Source organism: Manduca sexta, chromosome 11, assembly GCF_014839805.1.
Source record: "Manduca sexta isolate Smith_Timp_Sample1 chromosome 11, JHU_Msex_v1.0, whole genome shotgun sequence".
Classification (NCBI taxonomy): Eukaryota; Metazoa; Arthropoda; class Insecta; order Lepidoptera; family Sphingidae; genus Manduca; species Manduca sexta.
In genome coordinates, this window is record NC_051125.1 from 2003317 (window position 1) to 2024752 (window position 21436).

The following is a 21436-nucleotide window of genomic DNA, read 5'->3' on the forward strand; positions in this document are numbered from 1 at the left end:
ATTGAAAATAATTCTTTTCATATCGAGTTTTTATCAATTTCTGCAACGCTGTACTCAGTCACGTCGTGTGGCTGTTGCAATAAAAAAAATTACAAACATAACGGACAATCATATTTTTATATACATATTAAAATTCTTTTCTACTGTAACAGTTGTGCAAAAATTAAATAAAACATAAATTTCCTTATTTTATCAATATTATTTGCGAACTATAATTAATAGGAAATTTATGTATAGTGTATGTGTTCCAAAGATCAGTTAGTGCAATATCGTCACGGAAGAGAGACATGGATCGCATCAAGTTTAAAGTCAATGGAGAGGAGGTTTCAGGTGAATATGAATATTTTAATACGGGTAGTAAAATAACATGGTAATGTATGGTTCCCCATTACATCAATGGCGGAATATATGGCGAAAAGTGAATGCAGTAGCGCTCATGTACCTTTGAGGATAGTTGGAGTGGGATTTTAACACAAACATACACTCGTATGTTTGTGTTAAAATCCCACTATTTATATAATTATTTTTCTATTGAAATGTTATAAATCCCACTAATATGGTTCTGCGAAAGAATCATTAAAAGTAGTTTTCAAGAAGTAACTTAGGTCACTTACTATTTGAAAGCAATAACTTTAGAGCTGCATTCGGATATGTTATTCTAGCAGATTATTTTTATGAGAACATCACCATCATCGAAATAATCTATACGACACAACACCAAGTTAGGAATCGGTTCATAATAATTAAGAGTAATAAAATTTTGTTTAAGCGCTATTTATGTCCGCTATCTATAAAAAATATAATTTAACTAACAATACTGCTTACCGTTTAAGGCACTTTATAGTAAAAATTCAATAATTTCACCTTTTTTATAGTATGGAGAGTCGGAACTTAGTTATTCGGTTTTGAAGACCACTTCTGTGCTATATGTAATGGATATACAACACCCTTGAGGTCTCGTGTTCGTTCCCCGGCTATTCCATCAGTCTGGAGTTGTGACTGATATATTTAAATAGAGTCGCTTCCTTTATTGGACCTAACATAGCAGGCAAAATATTATACAATTTTACCTGACAAGAGAAAAAGGTGTCATGCTATGACTTATGTTTTGCAGTCGGCTGTGAAGTGCCGTCGAATTTGATGCTGGTAGACTACCTGCGGAACACGCTAGAGCTGCGCGGGACCAAGTACATGTGCAAGGAAGCCGGGTGCGGCGCATGCGTGGTCTCTGCAGTCAAGACTAGCGGGGGAACGCCGCAGTCTGTCAACTCGGTAAATATAGAAAGAAGAAGAAGGGAGAAGAAAAAATAGTTTTATTTCTACGCCAACATAGGGTAATAGGGTGTTCTAATTAAAGTTTGATGGTCACTGCAGGTAAGCGGCAAACTTACATGGAGTAATGTTTTTGGAGATTCACAATAAGTAATGTGGTATGGATATATAAGACCTTTGGATGGTCATACCTATTTTTTATCGTGGGATAATATATAGTAGAACCTTAATTCCGGAAAAAACTTTTTACACGTAGAGGAAGTCGCGAGCAACAGCTAGTAACCAATAAAATCAATTCTTCATTATGTGATATAATTGTTTTAAATTTTGGCAGTATTTTTGACATAATATTATTTTTAGTGTGTGGTTCCGGTACTTTCATGCAAAGGATGGGACATTACAACAATAGAAGGAGTGGGGAACAGGAGAATTGGCTACCACTCCCTGCAGAAGACCCTGGCCAGCAGCAATGGCACGCAGTGTGGATACTGCTCTCCTGGATGGATTATGTCTATGTACAGGTAACGGTACTTCTTTTTCGTCAGTAAACATTTAGTCATTATTAAGTCATTATTTACTTATCATAAAAATCGAAGAATGCTAATCAAAACTTTCACAGCTATATTACTCAGCATTCTATGATTTGCGTTATATAAAAAAAACGAAATAGAATTGAGAAATTTCATCATGATAGATTTATCCTTCATCAATACATCTTACAGTTTGCTCGAGAGTAAGTGCGAGCTCAGCATGTTGGAAGTGGAGAATTCCTTCGGCAGTAACATCTGCCGCTGCACTGGCTACAGGCCCATCATGGACGCTTTCAAGAAGTACGCCAATGATTCTTCTGCTTCAGTCACGGAGATCGCAAACTTGCACATCTGTGATAAGAACGGTAGTGGTTGCTGTAAGAACAGTTGTAATGATGATGATTGGTGTTTGGTGAAGCAAGAGGAAGCTTCTGGGACTATTGCGTTGACTCTCGTTGACGGCACCAAATGGTACTGCGTCAACACCGTTAGCGAAGTCTTTGAGATTTTAACTAAGGAGGGAACGAATTCGTACTTTCTGGCTGCGGGTAGTACTTCCAAAGGTAATGAAATTTTTAGTAACGTTTTTTAAGATTGATAAGACGAACACACCGCTCGCCTGATGGTACCCGTTGCGACAATATTCTATATAAGTAATGCTCTGTGAATTGCATGGTATATTTTCGAATAACTAATATATCGGACAACCTAAAGTGTAAAGGTTCGTTTCGCAACCTGTATGTATTGCCTAGAATCGCTTTTATACCCTATATGAAGTGCAACGTTAGCGGACCGTAGTTGTATTTAACACTCTACCCACTCTTTAGTAGACAACGAATTCAGATCTACATTATCCAAACTTGCCATCGAATAAAACTAAACCTTAAAAAATAAGCTCATAATGTTTTCTCTTGCAGTACCTTACCCGTTGACAGAAAATCCAAAGGTTGTTATCGATATAAACAATGTATCCGAACTGAAGGGGTATAAAGTAGATCAGAACCTGGTAATTGGAGCCGGTAACAGTCTCACTGAAATGATGGAGATATTTGACACCGTCTCTTCCTACGAAAACTTTTCATACTTGAAAAAGCTGCATAAACATATGGACTATGTTGCACACATCCCTGTGAGAAATGTAAGTATAAACAGATGGCACGGAACGTCTCACGACTTAGTAAACGTGACTTTATTCACACGAGTCACGTTTACTAAGTCTGAATATAGTCACTATGCTCTGAAATAAATGATTATAATTAGATGAATTCAATCTTCATTAGCAATTAATGCGTTAGCTAGTGATAACATTTACTTGAACTTTTGTGAAACAGGATTTAAATATTCTTTATGCAACTGAGTGATACTGGTGGTAGGTTGCTCATAATCGGTGTTGTCTTAAAAATGATTTGTCGAGAGGTAGAATTAGATATAACTAAATTTATCGGACCGCCGAGTTGATGAGAAAAGCAAGGTCGCAATGTTATTGTTACTTGGACTAAAATATACACCAGTAGGTCCAGAGAATTTCGTGGTGTATAAGATACCTTTTAAAAATTTAATTTCAGGTGGGATCAATTGCTGGAAATCTCTGCATCAAACACACTTACAATCAATTCTCTTCCGATGTGTATTTAATATTTGCAATGGCCGGCGCTCAGCTAACTATTCGTAAGTATGGTGAAATAATTATAATAATCATTACAGACAGAGAGAGTACTTGCAAGATGTCTAAACCCCAATAAGAGTAATGTATTTTGAAGGGTCCTCTACGTGTCGGATCCATTTCCCCACGCAAGTCTTTCAAAAGGACCGGCCTTTATGCCGTGATTTCCCGCAGGAAAGATACAACATAATAATAATGTAAAAATGTATTGCTCAAATTGAAGACATTTACTAATCCAAAATTATAATTAGCATATCACTGGTATACTAGATAATAAATAAAATATTTTGTTATAAGCTCATGGCTGTAAATAATATAATGCGCCCGAGAAGGATTGGTGCTGGCATCTTCTCGAGCGATTTGGGTCCAGCCTCTTCTGACCCTTAGAAAGACTCTGCCACTCGACAAACCACTATTTTACCATTACAGAGAGGTCTAAGGTATCATAAGAATTGTCGGAGACCTCTGTTCAGTAGATGTTCATGAACTATTTAGATGGAATTTTTAAAGAATAAGTACATCGATTTAAAAGGACAGGGTTTTCATAGGCAATGTGTTTTCAGAGAGCATGTACCTCGGCAAGGAAGTGGTTACAATGGAGAAGTTCTTGAAGACTTCCATGGAGGGGAAAGTCATATTGAACGTGATGCTGCCACCGCTCTCCGACGAGTACCTAATTGAGACTTACAAGGTGGATTTCATGACTAATTACACGCTATGTTTAGTTAAAATATAAATGTTATCTGTGCTGGCAGCCTCTGCGGTGTGTGATCTGTTCCTTGGAAAACTGAAGACGTCAGCATTAATTTTAGTCATTTAAGTTTTGAACATATTGATAATTTAGATCGACGTTCACAATAATACGACATTTCATACCTAATTTTCTGAATATAGATTACTAGCATTTGCCCGCGGCTCCGCCCGCGTTATACAGTTTTTCAGGCTAAAGTTATCCGTTATAAAAGTAGTAGTTTCCCGGGAGCCTCTCAAACTGTCTCCATACCAAATTTCATCTTAATACGTTGGGTAGTTTTTGAGTTTAACACGTTCAGGCAGACAGATGCAGCGGGGGAGTTTGTTTTATAATATATTTTTAGAACTTTTAAGAGGAATAATCCCGTCATACATCATTGTTGCATAACTTTAACCGTTTACGCAGCGCACGCAACGGAAGCTCTCAAAACTAATAATTTTTCCCCGTTTTTGCAACATGTTTCATTACTGCTCCGCTCCGATTGGTCATAGCGTGATGATATATAGCCTATAGCACTCCAGGAACAAAGGGCTATCCAACACAAAAAGATATTTCAGTTCAAACACGGTAGTTCCTGAGATTAGCCATTACTGCTCCGCTCCTATTAGTCATAGCGTGATGATATATAGCCTATAGCACTCCAGGAACAAAGTGCTATCCAACACAAAAATATTTTTTTCAGATCGATCTGATAGTTCCTGAGATTAGCCATTACTGCTCCGCTCCTATTGGTCATAGCGTGATGATATATACCCCATAGTACTCGACGAACAAAGAACTATCCAACACAAAAATATTGTTTCAGTTTGAACCGGTAGTTCCTGAGATTAGCCATTACTGCTCCGCTCCTATTGGTCATAGCGTGATGATATATAGCCTATAGCACTACACTAATAAAGAGCTATCCAACACAAAAAGAATTTTTCAGTTCGAACCGGTAGTTCCTGAGATTAGTCATTACTGCTCCGCTCCTATTGGTCATAGCGTGATGATATATAGCCTATAGCACTCCACGAATAAAGGGCTATCCAACACAAAAGAATTTTTCAGTTTGGACCGGTAGTTCCTGAGATTAGCCATTACTGCCCCGCTCCTATTGGGTATAGCGTGATGATATATAGCCTATAGCACTCCACGAACAAAGGGCTATCCAACGCAAAAAGAATTTTTCAATTTGGACTGGTAGTTCCTGAGATTAGCGCGTTCAAACAAACAAACAAACAAACAAACAAACAAACAAACAAACAAACAAACAAACAAACAAACAAACTCTTCAGCTTTATATAATAGTATAGATATGCATATCGTTCATTTATATTATTCATCTTGAATTTCGGGCTCGTTATATTTTCGTGTGAGAAAGTTATTTAAAGGCAAATTTAGTTTAAAAGAAATAAAAACGTATGTAATTTGCCAATTTGTAAATTGCCAAAAAGTTTTAAATTTAATCAAGAACTTGATCTGTTATTGCATTGATATTTATTGATGCCTAATTCCTATAATCTTGTTGATTCATAACAACAATGGACCAATCAGAATAATGTTTGTTTGTTGTTTTTGTTACCATTAAAGCATAGTTAATGGTTGAGATTATTTATTAGCATCTGCCTTTAGCCTTCCCTTCAAACAAACCCAGAAACTATTACATATTTGACTGCATTATAAGGATTATATTGCAAAGTTCTTCGATGACGTGTTACTATATTTTTTATCCAGGTAATGAGCCGTTTCCAAGCCGTCCACGCCATCGTCAACGCTGCCTTCCTTTACAAATTGACGAGCGACAACATCGTCTCCGAAACCAGGATCCTGTACGGAAGCATCACGACTGACTTTAATCGGGCTTATGAAACTGAGAAATACCTGATCGGAAAGTCATTATTTACCAACGAGACGCTGCAAGGAGCACTTGCGGTGCTCGATGGAGAGCTGAAGCCGACTGAGAGCCCGCCGGAACCCTCCGCGGACTTGAGGAAGAAATTGGCCATGAGATTATTCTACAAGGTAAGGTTTATTGGTAGAAATTCATTGACTTAAAGTCGATATTAGTTTCATATACTTTGCAATTGATAAAAATATTTTAATATATTAACACACAATTTTGAATTATTTAGTCTGTAGTATCTACGATAAAAACCACTACAATCCAAAAGTATAAAACTTTGCACACACAAGCAATAGATTCTTCTATCAATTCATGTTTTATGTTTATACGCATATTAAATATTTTTTTTAACTCGTGCTTAATTTAAATTGAATATCGTTCTTGTATACTTAGCATAGCTGGGAATTTAAATTAGGCACCGATTGTGTCGTAAATATATCACTATTTACATTACTGGTGGTAGGACTCTCATATGTGAGAGTCTGTCTGGTAGGTACAACCGCTATGACTATTTTTGCCGCCAAGCAGCAGTGTGTAGCCACGGTTGTGTTCCAGTTTGAAGGACATTGTAGCCAGTGTAATTACTGGACGTAATAAGACTTAACATTTCATGTCTTAGGATGGTGAACGCAGTAGAATACCAAACCAATACTTTGTAATTCAAGGTGTTGGATGGTGCTTCTACTGTTTATGGGCGATCGTATCGCTTACCATCAGGCGAACGGCAAGCTCGTCAAGTCATTCAAAGCATAAAAAACTATGACATCATTTTTTCAGAGTCTTCTCTCTCTGTGCCCTTCAACTACATTGCACCCGAGGTACTTGTCCGGCGCCACCAAACTGCGTGACAGCCGTCCTGTCTCACAGGCGATGCAGAAATACGACACTGACAAGTCTCTGTACCCTCTTAACGAGCCGATTATGAAGATCGAGGCGATGGTGAGTTAGACATCAATCAAGTAATGGATATAAGTATATAAATTAACTTCATTATTGCCAAGTGAAAGTATAATAAATTATCGATTGCATGTCGCGTAACTTCAAGTTTCCGTAGTTAGTGTTATCAATATTTTTAATATACTTGATTCAACACATACAAATTGCGCCTTCATTCCTGAAGGAGTAGGCAGAGGTGAAACCAGACAACTCACATTTCGCTTTGTGTGTTTATATCTATAATGTAATAGGGGGCGAGTTTACCGACACAAATTCTAGACTCCGGCTTGATACTGAGCAGGAAAACTCAATATAACTCTGGCTGACCCGGGTTTTGAATCTGGTACCTCAGTCATGTAATAGTATCGCGCACAAATACAGTTACGCCACCAAAGCAGTCATTGATATAACAATATTTTGTAATTAGGTTTTGGTTATAGAAGGTATTCAACTGTTCTATATTTATGTTACTTCACAATGTTAATATTTTTAATATAACTGTTGCACTATATTCTATCTTGTATACAGATCCAATGTTCCGGTGAAGCCCAGTACACTGACGACATCCCTCGGTTCCACAACGAGGTGTATGCCTCCTTGGTCCTGAGTACCGTCGCTGTGGGAGAGATTGTGTCTATTGACCCCACTGCTGCTCTGGTAAGTCACTGTTACTTTGCTGAATGCTACGAAAATCAACTTGGTGATATAATTTCTCATTATTATTAACTTTAGCTGGTTTTATTTACTACATTATATCTTGTCTTACAACAAGGTATAGATTTAATTTCAAGTTTTTCTTTTAGGAAATGGAAGGTGTAATAGCATTCTATTCCGCCAAAGATATCCCTGGAGAAAACACATTCACACCAGACAATGTGCCGCTTTACTCTTACAACGAGGAAGTTCTGTGCAGCGGCGCAGTCAAGTACTACCATCAGCCCATCGGCATCATAGTCGCCAAAACCCAAGCCATAGCTGACGAAGCAGCTGTGCTAGTCACGGCTAAATATAAAAACGTCAAGGCCGCAGTTGTAGATTTAGAAGTCGCAAAAAATGATTCTAATAGGTCTAAGTTGTATAAAGCAGCTGAGGCAACAGAAAAAGGCACTGATGTGGCAAAGGTGGTTAGTCACAGCACCACTTTGTACGGACAATACCAGTTCCCTATAGAGACCATAGCGTGTGTCACCAAGCCGACTGAAGAAGGACTAGAAGTCAATGTTTGTACGCAGTGGGTTAACGGAGTCCAGCTTGTAGTTTCTCGAGCCTTGAACATGGAAGAGAGCAGGTAAAGTATTTTCATACATACATACATTCTTTTTTAAAAGTCGTGCATCATACGATGTGCGTCATAATAGTTTTAATTAATAAATATTTTTTTAATAATATAAAAAATTATCAAATTTCTACTGCATCAAACCAATAACTTTAGATTCTACTTTGCAAAATAACTCTGCCCTGGAAATTCATTAGCAGTACATTTCACTTTTAGAATTGACGTGAATGTCCGTCGTGTGGGAGGTTCCTACGGTCTGAAGTTGTCTCGCAGTGGTCTCGCTGCTGTAGCCTGCAGTCTTGTCTCCGTCAAACTAAATCGACCATGCAGAATTGTCCAGCCTTTATCTATTAATATGAAGGCTTATGGAAAGAGATGTCCAAGTCTTACTCAATACGAGGTTAGTATGTAAAACGTATATACTTGTTTTTTTTTTAAAGACTACTAGGTTTTAGTAAATCTAGTAATAGGTTTTTACGAAATCTACATACCTGAGAATTCTTTATAAGAATTTCGAGGGGTAAAGTCTATCAACTTATACTAGGCCAGCGTGGTAGACTAAGGGTTAAACCCCTTTTATTAGTAGAGGAGGCCCGTACGCAACAAGGACAGTAAATAATATAGGGCTGGTACTATTATACTACTATTAAAATTATTGTATTGTTTTTTTTTTTCTAACGAATCTATTCCTTTTAAAGTTGTCAGTAAACAGCACGGGCGTCATCCAACACGCAGATATGAAAGTCTATGAAGACAACGGATACGCTGTTAACGAGGACTTCTATGCTCTTTGCTTGGACGCCATCAACAACTGCTACAACGAAAAGAGGATGACGTACAAATGCTACAATGTGTTAACTGACACCCCTAAGAATACATGGTGCAGGTCTCCAGGTAAAAAAAACTTCTTTCTGCACTAAAAGATTGCATGTATTTACCACTGTGAATCGTTTTTATTATAGATATACGTAATTAATTATTTTACATTCCTTGAACGACGTTTTCCAGGAACACTCGAGCTGATCAGCAATACAGAATTAATGATGGATCGGATTGCTTACGAACTTGATTTAGATCCCATTGAAGTGCGTCTTGCCAACATAGACACAACAAATCATAGCACTGTTAAGGAAGTCTATGAAACATTAAGGAACAGGCTGAGTACGACAAGAGGCGCGAAGAGGTTGACACCTTCAATGCTAACAACAGATGGAAGAAGCGCGGTTTGAGATTCAGTTTCATGAGATGGACTCCCATCACTGCCGGTATCATGGAGGTCTCCGTATCCATCTTCCACGGTGACGGTTCCGTATCTATTCAACACGGTGGTGTTGAAATGGGACAAGGCATCAACACTAAAGCCGCTCAAATTTGCGCTCACATCTTGGGCGTGCCATTAGATAAAATCCAGGTGAAAACATGCAACTCAAACGTATCCCCTAACTGTTTCCCAACCGGTGGGAGTGTTGCCTCCGAGAACGTGTGTATTGCAGTTGAAACGTGCTGCAAAGAACTCCTGCAGAGGATGGAACCGGTTAAGGGTACATTAACTGATCCGACGTGGGAGGAATGGGTGCAGGCTTCGTTCATGGCAAATGTTCAACTTCATGCCCTCGGAGTTTTCTCGGCAAACAACTTCCAACAGTATAATGTTTACGGAGCGTGTCTCGCTGAAGTTGAAATCGATGTGTTGACCGGCGAGCTGGAAGTAAGGAGAGTCGATCTGATTGAAGATGCTGGACGAAGTGTCAGCCCTGAAATTGATATTGGACAGGTAAATAATTCTAAAATATCTAAATAGTTTTTCGATTATTCTTAAATAGGAGGAATGTTTAATTTGAATCTTTGAATGATTCATAGTTATTGCTGGCGGTGGTAGCTGTTATCATAGATCATCTTAACACAATATTAACTTACAGTTATTTTATAAATAACGAGCTTTTAACCCCTCGTATAAAATTAATTGCTACATAAAATAAATAAAACCTACCACTTTATGTGTCTAAAAGAAGAATACATAATATTTTTCCTTTACTAGAACAATTTTGGTATTTGATCAGGTGGAAGGAGCATTTATCATGGCCCTCGGTTACTGGACATGCGAAGAGTTGATGTATGGATCTTCAGGAGACTTGATCACTAATAGGACATGGACCTACCACGTGCCTCAGGCCAGGGACATCCCACAAATCTTCAACGTTTCCTTCAGGACCAACTCTTACAGCAATGACGCTGCATTCGGATCTAAATGTGAGTGGGATTGTTATTGATGATTAATAATCGTGTTAATTGTGGTTACGAATACGATATAAGACTAAATACTGATTCTCTTTAATTGTTTTTATAAATAGATGTTTTCTTGCTCTCTTCGCCAAATTGTTAACGAACTTAGGTTTGATTTTATTCTAGAAAAAAGTTCTCGTGGTATTCGGTAAAGGACTTCATTTCGCATACAAGTCATAGTGTTATATTATATGCATACTGCTCAGGTGTTGGAGAACCGCCAGCTTGCATGGCAGTTGCAGTACCTCTCGCCATCAGGGAGGCGTTGGTGGCGGCCCGGAAAGAAAACGGCATCGACAGCAAAAAGTGGTTTGAAATTAGTAAGTTTCATGATCTTTCGTTTTTTGCGTCTAGTAGTGATTTTTTTGTATTCGTTATGTTCGACAGTCGACATACTGTTATTTTAGATCTATATTTATTAACAGCTGTGCTAGTATTGGTCCACGAATTTTATTAGTAATAATGTGGGTCTTCGTATATGTTTTATTTTTATGTCCATTCGCTGGAATTTTATGAAATAATAAGGATGCATTTTGTAACTAGCCCAATGTTGTATTGACTTCTATCTAGAGTACGATGAGAAGGATAATATTTAATGTCTGTTTCTGTATTACAGAGGGACCATACAGCGTCGCCCATATCGGCAGCATGACTGAAACCACCACCGAGAATCTCGTCTTCTATTGATCTATTCTCAACTTCAAACTTCACGCGCGACAAAACGGACTTTTATTGATTATATCTTTTGTTAGCCTGAAAGCGCACGGGCTGTTTCTGAGTTGCGGTGAAATAACCGCTTGATAGGTGCACGTGCTTCGTGGAAATTCCGTCCATGCGCGTTTACTTCCATCATCTTATACACAAGCGATTATTTGACCGCTAGCTAATTTACCGCCCGTGTGCGCTTAGGTTTAGGTATCTTTGGTGGTGCTTGTATAACCACGTTTGCACATTTGGTATACTGACCACCTATCCTACGTTATGGTCTTTTATATAAGAGTAAACTTATGGGAATGAGTCAAAGTGCAGCAGAAGCTGTTATATAACAAATACCGTATCCAGTAGATTACGATCTGGTTGTCTGGAAGAGATTGTCTCCAGAGATAAGACCACTTGTTTGCCCTTGTTTTTGAATTAAATACAGTATTTTATATGTAAAATCAAACTGAAAATAAATAAAAAGGGACTATTTTTATATTATTTCGAAGAGGTAACTAAAATAATTAATGTAATCGCAGTTTGCCGACCTCATGTGATAGATGAGCCTGATAGTATAGTATCCAATGTTCCTGAGCAACTCGCCACGTTTTTCAAATTGAAAAACTTACGCAAATAGTTGGCTGCCTTTGGAATTGTATCAGAATCTGATGGTTTACGGCTCTGTAATAGACCGATGAGACCAAACATCTGTCAGGTTATAATATGTACTTGAATATTGTGAAACAGGTTATCTAATAATCGTTACTAATTACACTGGCTATGTTGTTTTTAACTTCGAATGTGCAAATGGGGGTATTTTTTGTTATTACTGTTTAGTTTTCCAATAAATGGTGTTGACATATGTAATGAATTATTTAATTTCATATAAAAGAGAGGTTCTTGAACTGGTAATCTAACATCGAACCTACGCTATCCTTATACACTATTTGTAGACCTAAACTCAATGAAATTTCCAACCGGTGACAATGACAAAATTATTTAAACTGTATACTGGTGGTTAACAGCAATCATCTGTAATGCAAATCTGTGACATCCGATCACGAGGCGAGATCATTTCACGCGCGATACGCACGCGAAACAAATAATAATACCAACCCTGTAATATACCTAGTCTTGCCATAAATATTGTAATAAAGAAAAAAGAAAATTGTTAACTGCAAATAACATTTATTACTTTTACAGTGTGTCAGTTTAATACATAAATATAAAACAATTAAAAATATAAAAAGCTTATTCGAAGTGGTCTCCATTGGCTGCAATACAGTCCTTTAAACGATGAGGCCAGTTATCAATAGAAGCACGCACTCTTTCCATGGGAAAATTCTTCACTGCCAATCGTATAGATTGTTTTAGGGACTCCAAATTATCATGGCGTTTAGAGCAAGCTGTACTCTCTAAAACTGACCACAAATCATAATCCAGCGGATTAAGATCGGGACTAGACGACGGCCAGTCTTCAGCTCTGATGAAGTCCGAAACGTTCGATTCCAACCAAGACTGCGTGGACCGAGCTTTATGACCCGGCGCCGAGTCTTGCTGGAAGGACCATACTTGGTTATTGAACATGGTGATGTTAAGGGGCTTAACTACCTTCTCAAGAATGGTATCTTGATACACTTGTGCCGATGTTTTGATACCTTTTCACAAAAATATGTCTCAGTCACTCCTTCATAGCTAACACCCCACCAAACCATCACTGAAGTCGGATAATGTCCACGTTGCACTCTGTCGACTAATTGGGAAGCTTCCTTAGAGCTTTGAGCATAAATACGGTCATTTTGTTTGTTAAAATGTTGCTCAATTGTAAAAAATTTCTCATCCGTAAACAAAATTTTTCTGTGACCTCCCTTTGCGTACCGCTTCAGTAGTTGTTTCGATTTTACCACCCTATTCTTCTTTAAATTATCAGTTAAGAAATGGCCAGTGCGTCTCTTATAGGCTGCAAGTCCTAAGTCATCTTTTAAAATACGCGACATGGTTCTAGGTGCTATCTTCATTTCCCGAGATAAAATCTTTTGCTTTCGGACAGGATTTCTTCGAATTCTTTCCCTTACTGCTTTGACCACCTTTTTCGTACGAACACTACGTGGACGGCCAGATCTTTTCTGTCACAAACAGAGGAGGTCTCATTGTACCTATTAATAGCCCGGTACACAAACATTTTACTAATACCAAGTGTATGGAGAGTTTTAAAAATTGCATTTGGCTCCATACCTACTTTGTGTAATGCTATCACAGCGATTCGGTTCTCTTTATCACCCCACACCATTTTAATATCGCAAAATATTTTACAATGTATTGGCGCCAAAATGAGAAAACACAATGAACAATCGTATAAAAATGACAGATTCGAAATTCAAATGTAATATTTTTTTATAATTAAGTGTAACAGTATTTATGGCCAGACTAAGTATATGATCCACGGCTGGGCACGGTCCTCATTTACTGAAATAATTTATTTGAAACTATAAATGAAGACAATCATCCATCCAGTGAAGACAAGACGGAATTTCGACTTCTTATAAATATTAGTATAAGGGTATGATGGTGATCTGTATCGAGCGACGAGAACTGATTCATTATTTACTTTACGTATCAAGCAGCACTCATCAATATTTGTTCAAGCATCAGGCGGAATATTTTGTTGCACGTTCTACAAACCTCCTGGCTCATATTATCAAAATATTAATGGTTCATTATCTAAGGCTACTACCAGACGTACTAAGTTAAACGCGTTAACTACGATTGCTGTGTTTGTAAGTATTTTCCTGGTAGCACCAAAGTCGGCTTTTTACTCTGCATAGAAAAGTGACATCGCTCCACTAGATAGTACGTGGAATAGTCTAGATATTGGCGATTGACGAAAGATTATGCCGACCTATTTGAAACTGGATATACATAGGCTGATCCTGGAACACGACATACGTGGGACACTGATTTTCGCACCTTGTGTACGATGGTCGCTATCTGGGCGAATACCATTATCCTATCCTATATCCTATAACATGGTGTAAGACACAATTTCCCCCATTTTTTTAACTTACTGTAACAAATCATTCAAAGTAATTAATATTACTAGTAATTATACAAACTATTAGTACATTCAAAATTATAAATCCGAATATAGGCGAAGATACACTTAGTACTTAGTTCCATTGTCTGGTCGTATTTGTCTCACGACGTGATAACGAGATGATGTGATCAACACTGCGTGTGACAAAGCCTTATTGTATCTATTTGTTTATTTAAACATATTTGTATTTGCATTAAGGTGATATCAAGTTTGATTTTTGGTGTATAAAAATCCAGGCATGTGAATGTCAAGGTAACCTAAAGTATAAGCTGCCATGTTCATGAGGAGTGTGCATCGTTCGTTGCCTAATTTCAATATTATAACAAAATTTATTAGGTGATAGAGGAACTCTAGAAACCTGTGTTTATAGCATCAATGGCGTAGCTGACGAAGTTCTGGGTGCGATTCTGAGCGAGCTACGTTTGATTTTTTTATTTAAGTCTTCATTGTTCGAAAGTAACTCTGAAGTTCTGTCTGTAACGATTTCACGATTAAACTCTCAACTGATAAAGTTGAGATTCGGTATGGACATAGTTTAAAAAGCAGCGATAGCGTAGTTGGTTGTGGAACGTACTGCCGAGATGAATGTCCGCAGGTTTTAAATCCCACCTACACCTCTGACATTTCTAAAAAAATATGTATGTATTCTTTGTAAATTATCGCTTGCTTTAACGGTGAAGGAAAACATCGTGAGGTAACCACTGCATAGCTGAGAAGTTCTCTATAGGAATTTTGAGGGTGTGTGAAGTTTTCCAATCCGCACTAGGCCAGCGTGATGGTTTAAGGCCTAATCCCTCTTAGTAGTAGAGGAGGCCCGTGTTCAACAGTGGGGCAGTATTTACGTACTGTATTATATAAGTATTTATATATAATACAGGGCTGATATTATTATTATATTATTATAGTTTGAGAACCTAGAAAGAACATAGGCCACTTTATCTTGAAAAAATGTATAGCGGGACTTTTTTCTCGGCCGGACCCACGAGCAAAACATAATTAATTTAACACAGCCGATTTCCTGGTTTAGTTGTCAGCGTGTCTTTTGACATGAAATCTTCTACCAGCTGTTTTGATTCTTGCGTTTGGATTTTTTTTATAAAAAACAACAAACCTTAAGGAAAATTAATCTATTTGGCGTCCAGGATGTCTCACTCATCATACGAGATCTTAGATCTTGTCACTTCTCGTTAGTATTCAAGTAGATAGTGTCAGTAGTGTGATCGCAGCGACTCGATCAATTAAAGAATTGGAATAAAGAGAATATAAAAAGCAAAAATAAATTAGTACGAAATCATTTGTTTTCCTTAATGACTTATGATTTAATTATGACTTTGGCAAAATTAGCCAAATTTGTTTAGTACTTAACTATATTGCATCACACTATAATGAAAGAGTTATGAATTTGAATACAGAAGTCATCATTATTAAATATATTTACAATTATTAAATATATTTACAATCAAGCTTAAGATAAAAGATAATACCTGCTATTTTTACATTTTCACGAGTCATTGAAAAGTCGACAATGCACTATGCAGCGGTGTATTCTACTTCATATGCATGATTTTTGTAAAATTCTGTATATATAAATAGCAGGTGAGTTACTTGCCCGTTTGCTGATTTATCTAGTTTCTCTTTTAATTGCATGGTAATTAATTACTGTATAAAAATTACTGTACTAATACTAGTATTAGTAAACACATATCTATAATAACAATATATAATAAAGACTGACATACATATCACCTTCATCCACGAATGGGCAGACAAAAGTGCAAGTGTGATACGTGGTGAGCATATCGCTTTACAGGGCACATACATATTCCATTCGGGCTGATATTGAGTAAAAGAAACCTAGTACCACCGACCTGGGATTTGAACCCAGGACCTCAGGCGATTTCGTACGGCGCACGCAATACAACCACGTCACCGAGACAGTCACAAAATAATGACAGACTCGGGGAAAAGGGATATTTCGTAGACATTAAAATCATATTACTAAGGTACCCTGAACCAGTTGGAATGCATGAAAAGATTGATGAAGGTGGAGCAAGCGAGAGAAATATGCCAGAATCGTACAAAGTGGCAACCCATAGTCTCAGCCTACCCCTATGGGATAGAGATGCTATACTATGTATACATATGTATGTATTAAATTCAATACATATTCTGTTAATGAGCCACTTCCAACCGGATCTTGTCTACGTGTTTCAACGCACGTAACATTTGAACGATAATGTGTACTTTGTAATTAAATTTCGGCTGTATTTCGGCATTTTTACCATTTATAATAACTGCAGTTTCCGAATAAGAGTTTGTACAGACTGGGCGAATGGTCGCGTATTTATTTGTAGAATTAAATCGTTCTTTAGTTTGAATAAAGTTCATTTTAGTATGCAGTTGGAATTAGGCTCCAGGTCGCAAATTTATACTAATAAAGTAATATCGTGCTTATGATTTTATTTAAATACAGCGTCAATAACATCATAGAGGTAATATGTACAAGTCTGACGATAGTAATGTTACGTTCTTTTCTTGCCCGCGTTTTGATGTGAATTTATTTATAGAACTTTATTTTTATTTATTTAAAGCACAATAATACATTTGCGACGACGTATACACTGTACATTATTTCATATATTTAAAATACATAAAGAACAAATCTTGTTTTCAATACGCACAACCACTGTTTGCTCGTATATTATTCTAGCTAACTGCGCAACCATACGCCCAGATTGGGCTGAGAAAATAGTGTTCTACGTACAATTAGGTACTTTATTAAAAATGCATTAGGTAAAAAATGTTATGCTAGTAAAAAAACGCGCGTACGGCTGTAATTTTCTGCCCAGTTTCCGCAAACTCTAAATGAGTGTAATTGTGTCGGGCACTGGAAATCCCGCCTGCACAGCTTTATGTATGCGAGAATCATTGATTACAGATTATTATATTATTAAATGATAATGAGATATGAGACTATTGATCCCTTTCTAACAGAATTTCGGCCACGGCAGAAGAGAGACCAGCAATCCGACATGACCGGAGAGAGATCAGGTGCAAGACCTACGGCTTTACGACATTACATGCATTAATGAGACCATATTGAGCCTTTGCTGATAAACGATTTTTACACAACTACCTTCAAAAAGACGGTTCATAAGGTCACAACCCTCGCGTTACATCGTCCACACATGGACCGCTTTTTCAAATAGAAAATGTTTAATAACATATATTAAAGTGCACACGGCGGGAGTTAGGAGATAAATAAATCGCTCCGGGTGCAACTTAAACCTGACAGCGTTTAGAAATATATCCTCTTTACGCTCTGTGGAACTATATTATATATTTTAAACGATTTATTTGTATTTTTGGAAGCGGATTTTTTTTATAGCTCAGGTATGTAAGAAAGAAAAAAAGAAGTTTATTGTTGGAACAAAGATAAAAAATTAAAAACACAAAATCCTACATAAGATAATTAATCATTGCACCAACAATGGACCTCCCATTCAGCTATACACTGCAAGTGAGAGTGATGGTAAGTTGTCACCAGCGTACATAAATACCTAAAATGCCAGAGGAGTTGTGAATGCATTCTCGACATTTAAGGGGCAGTAGAGCATTACGAAGTAGTTTTGCCTTTAACCTATAAAATTTTATTAGCCGTATGGAACGCAATAGCAAAAGATAAGATACAAGTCATTAGAAACACACAAGTCATACTAATTCGATAATTCTGTAGAGATATAATTTGTCTACAGAATCTTAAGAACGATTTGCTTTTTATTTGGAGTGAGGTAAGTGACCAACGCTTGCCGCGTGTGCGTTACACCTTAGCCACATGTACGATGTTCAAACAACAATTTAATATTACAAGGGTGAGGGTAGAAGGCGTCTATTTCGTCGTGTTAGGGCAAGTTGCGAGTACGTTCACTAATCGCCTCGCTGCAACACGCTTCTGTATCGATTGTGGAAGGGTCCTTACCAATTTGAACCGAATGGGTCAGATTGTTTATTCTTTCGCAGATCTTGGTTAATAGGTTAACGCTCATATTCACAAATATTATTGTGTGACTGCCTCGGTGGCGTAGTTGTACTGCATGCGCGGTACGGCAGCGCTCTAAGATCCTGGGTTCGAATCCCGGGTCGGGTAAAATGATATTTGGGCCTTTCTGCTCAGTATCAGCCCGGAGTCTGCAACTTGTGCCCGAGATGGCGATAGACTCGCCCGTTATTACGTCATGGGACGGAACATACTTGAATATCCCTTCGGGAATAAATGCGCCATGTGTGCGTGGCGTGTGTGGACGTGTGTGTGTATTTAGTTAAGTACAGATCAATGCCGTAAGAAAAAGGTTTTTTCTCAGTTTTTGACATGAAAGCCTTCATGGTGCGTATGCATGGAATAGAACGGGACGCTGTGATTGGTCAATATGGAGATACGACTATAAGTTAGTTGGCTGTACGATCGACAAAAAAAAAACTGATATTGTCGACCCTACGCATTTAGGTGCAGTTTGAGGCTTTATGTATTGTTTATGAATACGAGTGTCAGTTACAATTGTAAGGTAGAAATAAATGAACTCGGTTCCATCATGGCCCGGGCCGACACGTATCCGACGACGATGATCACATAACAAGAATCGTGGATGTGCAAGTCTGTGTCGTATTACGTACGATCTTCGCACTCAAATATCATTGCGTTATTAGAGAGCGTGATTAATTACAACACCAAATATTATTAATTATGGATCTGTTTCAAGTTATTTTTATTCGACAGTTATCTTATTAAACAGCTAATGTAGATAGTATTAATTTTATTACAATTTATTTTAGGGCATAGATTGGAATGTGACATTTGTTTTCGGTCGGTTTATAAATTTCTGTTACGACTGACGTGTAGTATCTGCTCGGAAGTTGTGAAACTGGCCCTAAAAGTGTTATATTTTTTTAATTGACCGCAGTTTTGTTGTGACAATAATATCTTTCATTTGTCATTGATAATTATAATTAATTTGGTGCAGTTTCGCGACAATTAATTAAAATAATTTTGCTAATATTGAAAATACGCAAGTTTGTTTGGATGTTTTTAGGAGTAAAATCTATGGTTTGGATATTTAGCGTATAGTCAAGAAAAGCATATAGGCTACTTTTTATCCCTGAAAATTTACTGTGAGATTTTTATGTAGGGAAACATTTATACCCAGTCGAAGCCGCAAGCAATATTTGATAAAATAGATTAATTGGAATTTCATTAATTGGAGTTAGGTCACTTATGTGTGTCGAAATACCTAACTGTGCCTTGGTAATAACAGATCTTAGAAATATTGTGAATGAAGAAATCAGCATAGCTTTCGTGGCGTACTTTGCATACGCGATACTACAAATCTAAGGTTCAAATCAGGTCAAGAAAAGTGATATAGGACTTTTTCTGTATTAGCTCGGAGTATGGAATTTTTTGCCCGATATGTCGATAGGCTCATTGTCATCACATTATGGGGCAGAATTCGCCTAAAAGTGAGTGCAGTTTCGCATCTGCCTAACTTTTTGGGTATAAAAGGCGTGTGCATGTAAATATCTTACCTTTTAGTAACTATACAAGTAAATACACCATACTTAAACCTGTGGTAACTACAGACAGGTTATTGCATACGAGAACTCTTGTTAATTGAAATTTGCTCAATCCGTTTAAAATTAAAAACATTTTTCTATCTAAAAAACTCCCTTACCACGCGGTAGTGTGCACAGGTTGTTAGCCGGCTATCCGCATTTACTACGAGCTTGCCATATTTGATATTTATAATACATATAGAAAAAAAAAACATTATTTTTTTAGAATATGTTATCTTTACATTGATTGTTAATTTTTTTGAATAATGAGGATATTGTTTAATTTATTTTATAATGCTAATGCCTTATTTTTTTTTATTGATAATAAGGCATAATTTGGTGGCTTAAAATTTTCAAGATCACCTAATTCAATAACCTAATTTACTAAAGAAATTATTCATAAATCTTTGCATATTGCCAGCATAACCCGTGCGCCGAGAATGTGTCGAGCGAATGTTCAAGGCCGTTTCGTTGGGGGCAGAGACCTCTACGCTGGCAATGCATCAATGACTCATCTGCTGATGTGTGTAGAGCTTGGAGATCACGCGATACAATACTGCTACAAATACGAAAGACTCACCACCTGGAACTGCCTTGTCATCATGATAAGCCTTCGCTAAGCCAACGAGCCTAGTAGATTAGAGGAGCTCGCAGATAATGTACTATTTTTATATTATTATTTAATATTATGTAACGTAGCGTGACTGCCTTCGTTGCGTGGGTGTCTTGCGGTACGACTGCCGTGCTGTCTCGGGTTGGATTCCCGGGTAGCGAAAAGTGATATTTGGTTAATATGATTTCTTATGTTTACGCGAATGTTAGAAATTAAAACTATTGTGCCGATTTCATTGCGGTTTTATATTATAATTTTCTCCCGAGGTTTCGAAGACTTTGCAGTCTTCGTGATCCGCCCCGTGACCAATTTCAATGATATTGGGTTATTAGTATTAGCCTGGAGTCATGAATGTGTGCCTGGTATGCCAATAGGCTCGCCCTCTAATAAGAAATAGGAAGGCAAACAGTGGTTGCCTAGTTTCGCCTCTGTCTATCCCTTCAGATAAAAAGCGTAAGCGTGTTTTATAGAGTCTATAAATTGAGTAGTAATGCCCTATTTTGATAAACATAGATGTGTTTGGGTGGGTAGGAAATATACTACTTATATAGGTATTACGGGTCAGAATATAAAACGCTTAAACCAAAAGAAAGTATGTGGTCAACTGGCTTGGCAGTGGTTCTAAGAACAATTGTCCGATTATTTTTTTGTATGCGGAAAAGTTTCGGTTATAACTATAGTATTTCAAAGTCTTGTTTTCATTTTCAAGAAGTCAAGAGAAGTCTATTCCAGGATAAATGAATGTCCTGCGGCTAATTTCAATCAAATATAGACCTTATTGAACTTGATTTCACTTTATTTTATTGTAATCTAAATACATTATAACA

General features: G+C 37.3%; 1 protein-coding gene across 1 annotated transcript; it reads left to right on the plus strand.

Annotated features, from left to right (window-relative positions):
* The first annotated feature begins 217 nt into the window (after positions 1 to 217).
* LOC115451584 (xanthine dehydrogenase 1) lies at positions 218 to 12165 on the plus strand. The gene is given in 18 exon segments (XM_030179942.2): positions 218 to 330; positions 1115 to 1272; positions 1633 to 1793; positions 1995 to 2365; positions 2720 to 2940; positions 3368 to 3470; positions 4029 to 4156; positions 5936 to 6223; positions 6882 to 7043; positions 7569 to 7697; positions 7844 to 8328; positions 8533 to 8716; positions 9015 to 9210; positions 9325 to 9459; positions 9462 to 10090; positions 10377 to 10566; positions 10806 to 10919; positions 11216 to 12165. Coding segments are annotated over 18 exon segments (3768 nt in total). The 5' UTR covers positions 218 to 287; the 3' UTR covers positions 11287 to 12165.
* The last annotated feature ends 9271 nt before the right edge of the window (positions 12166 to 21436 follow it).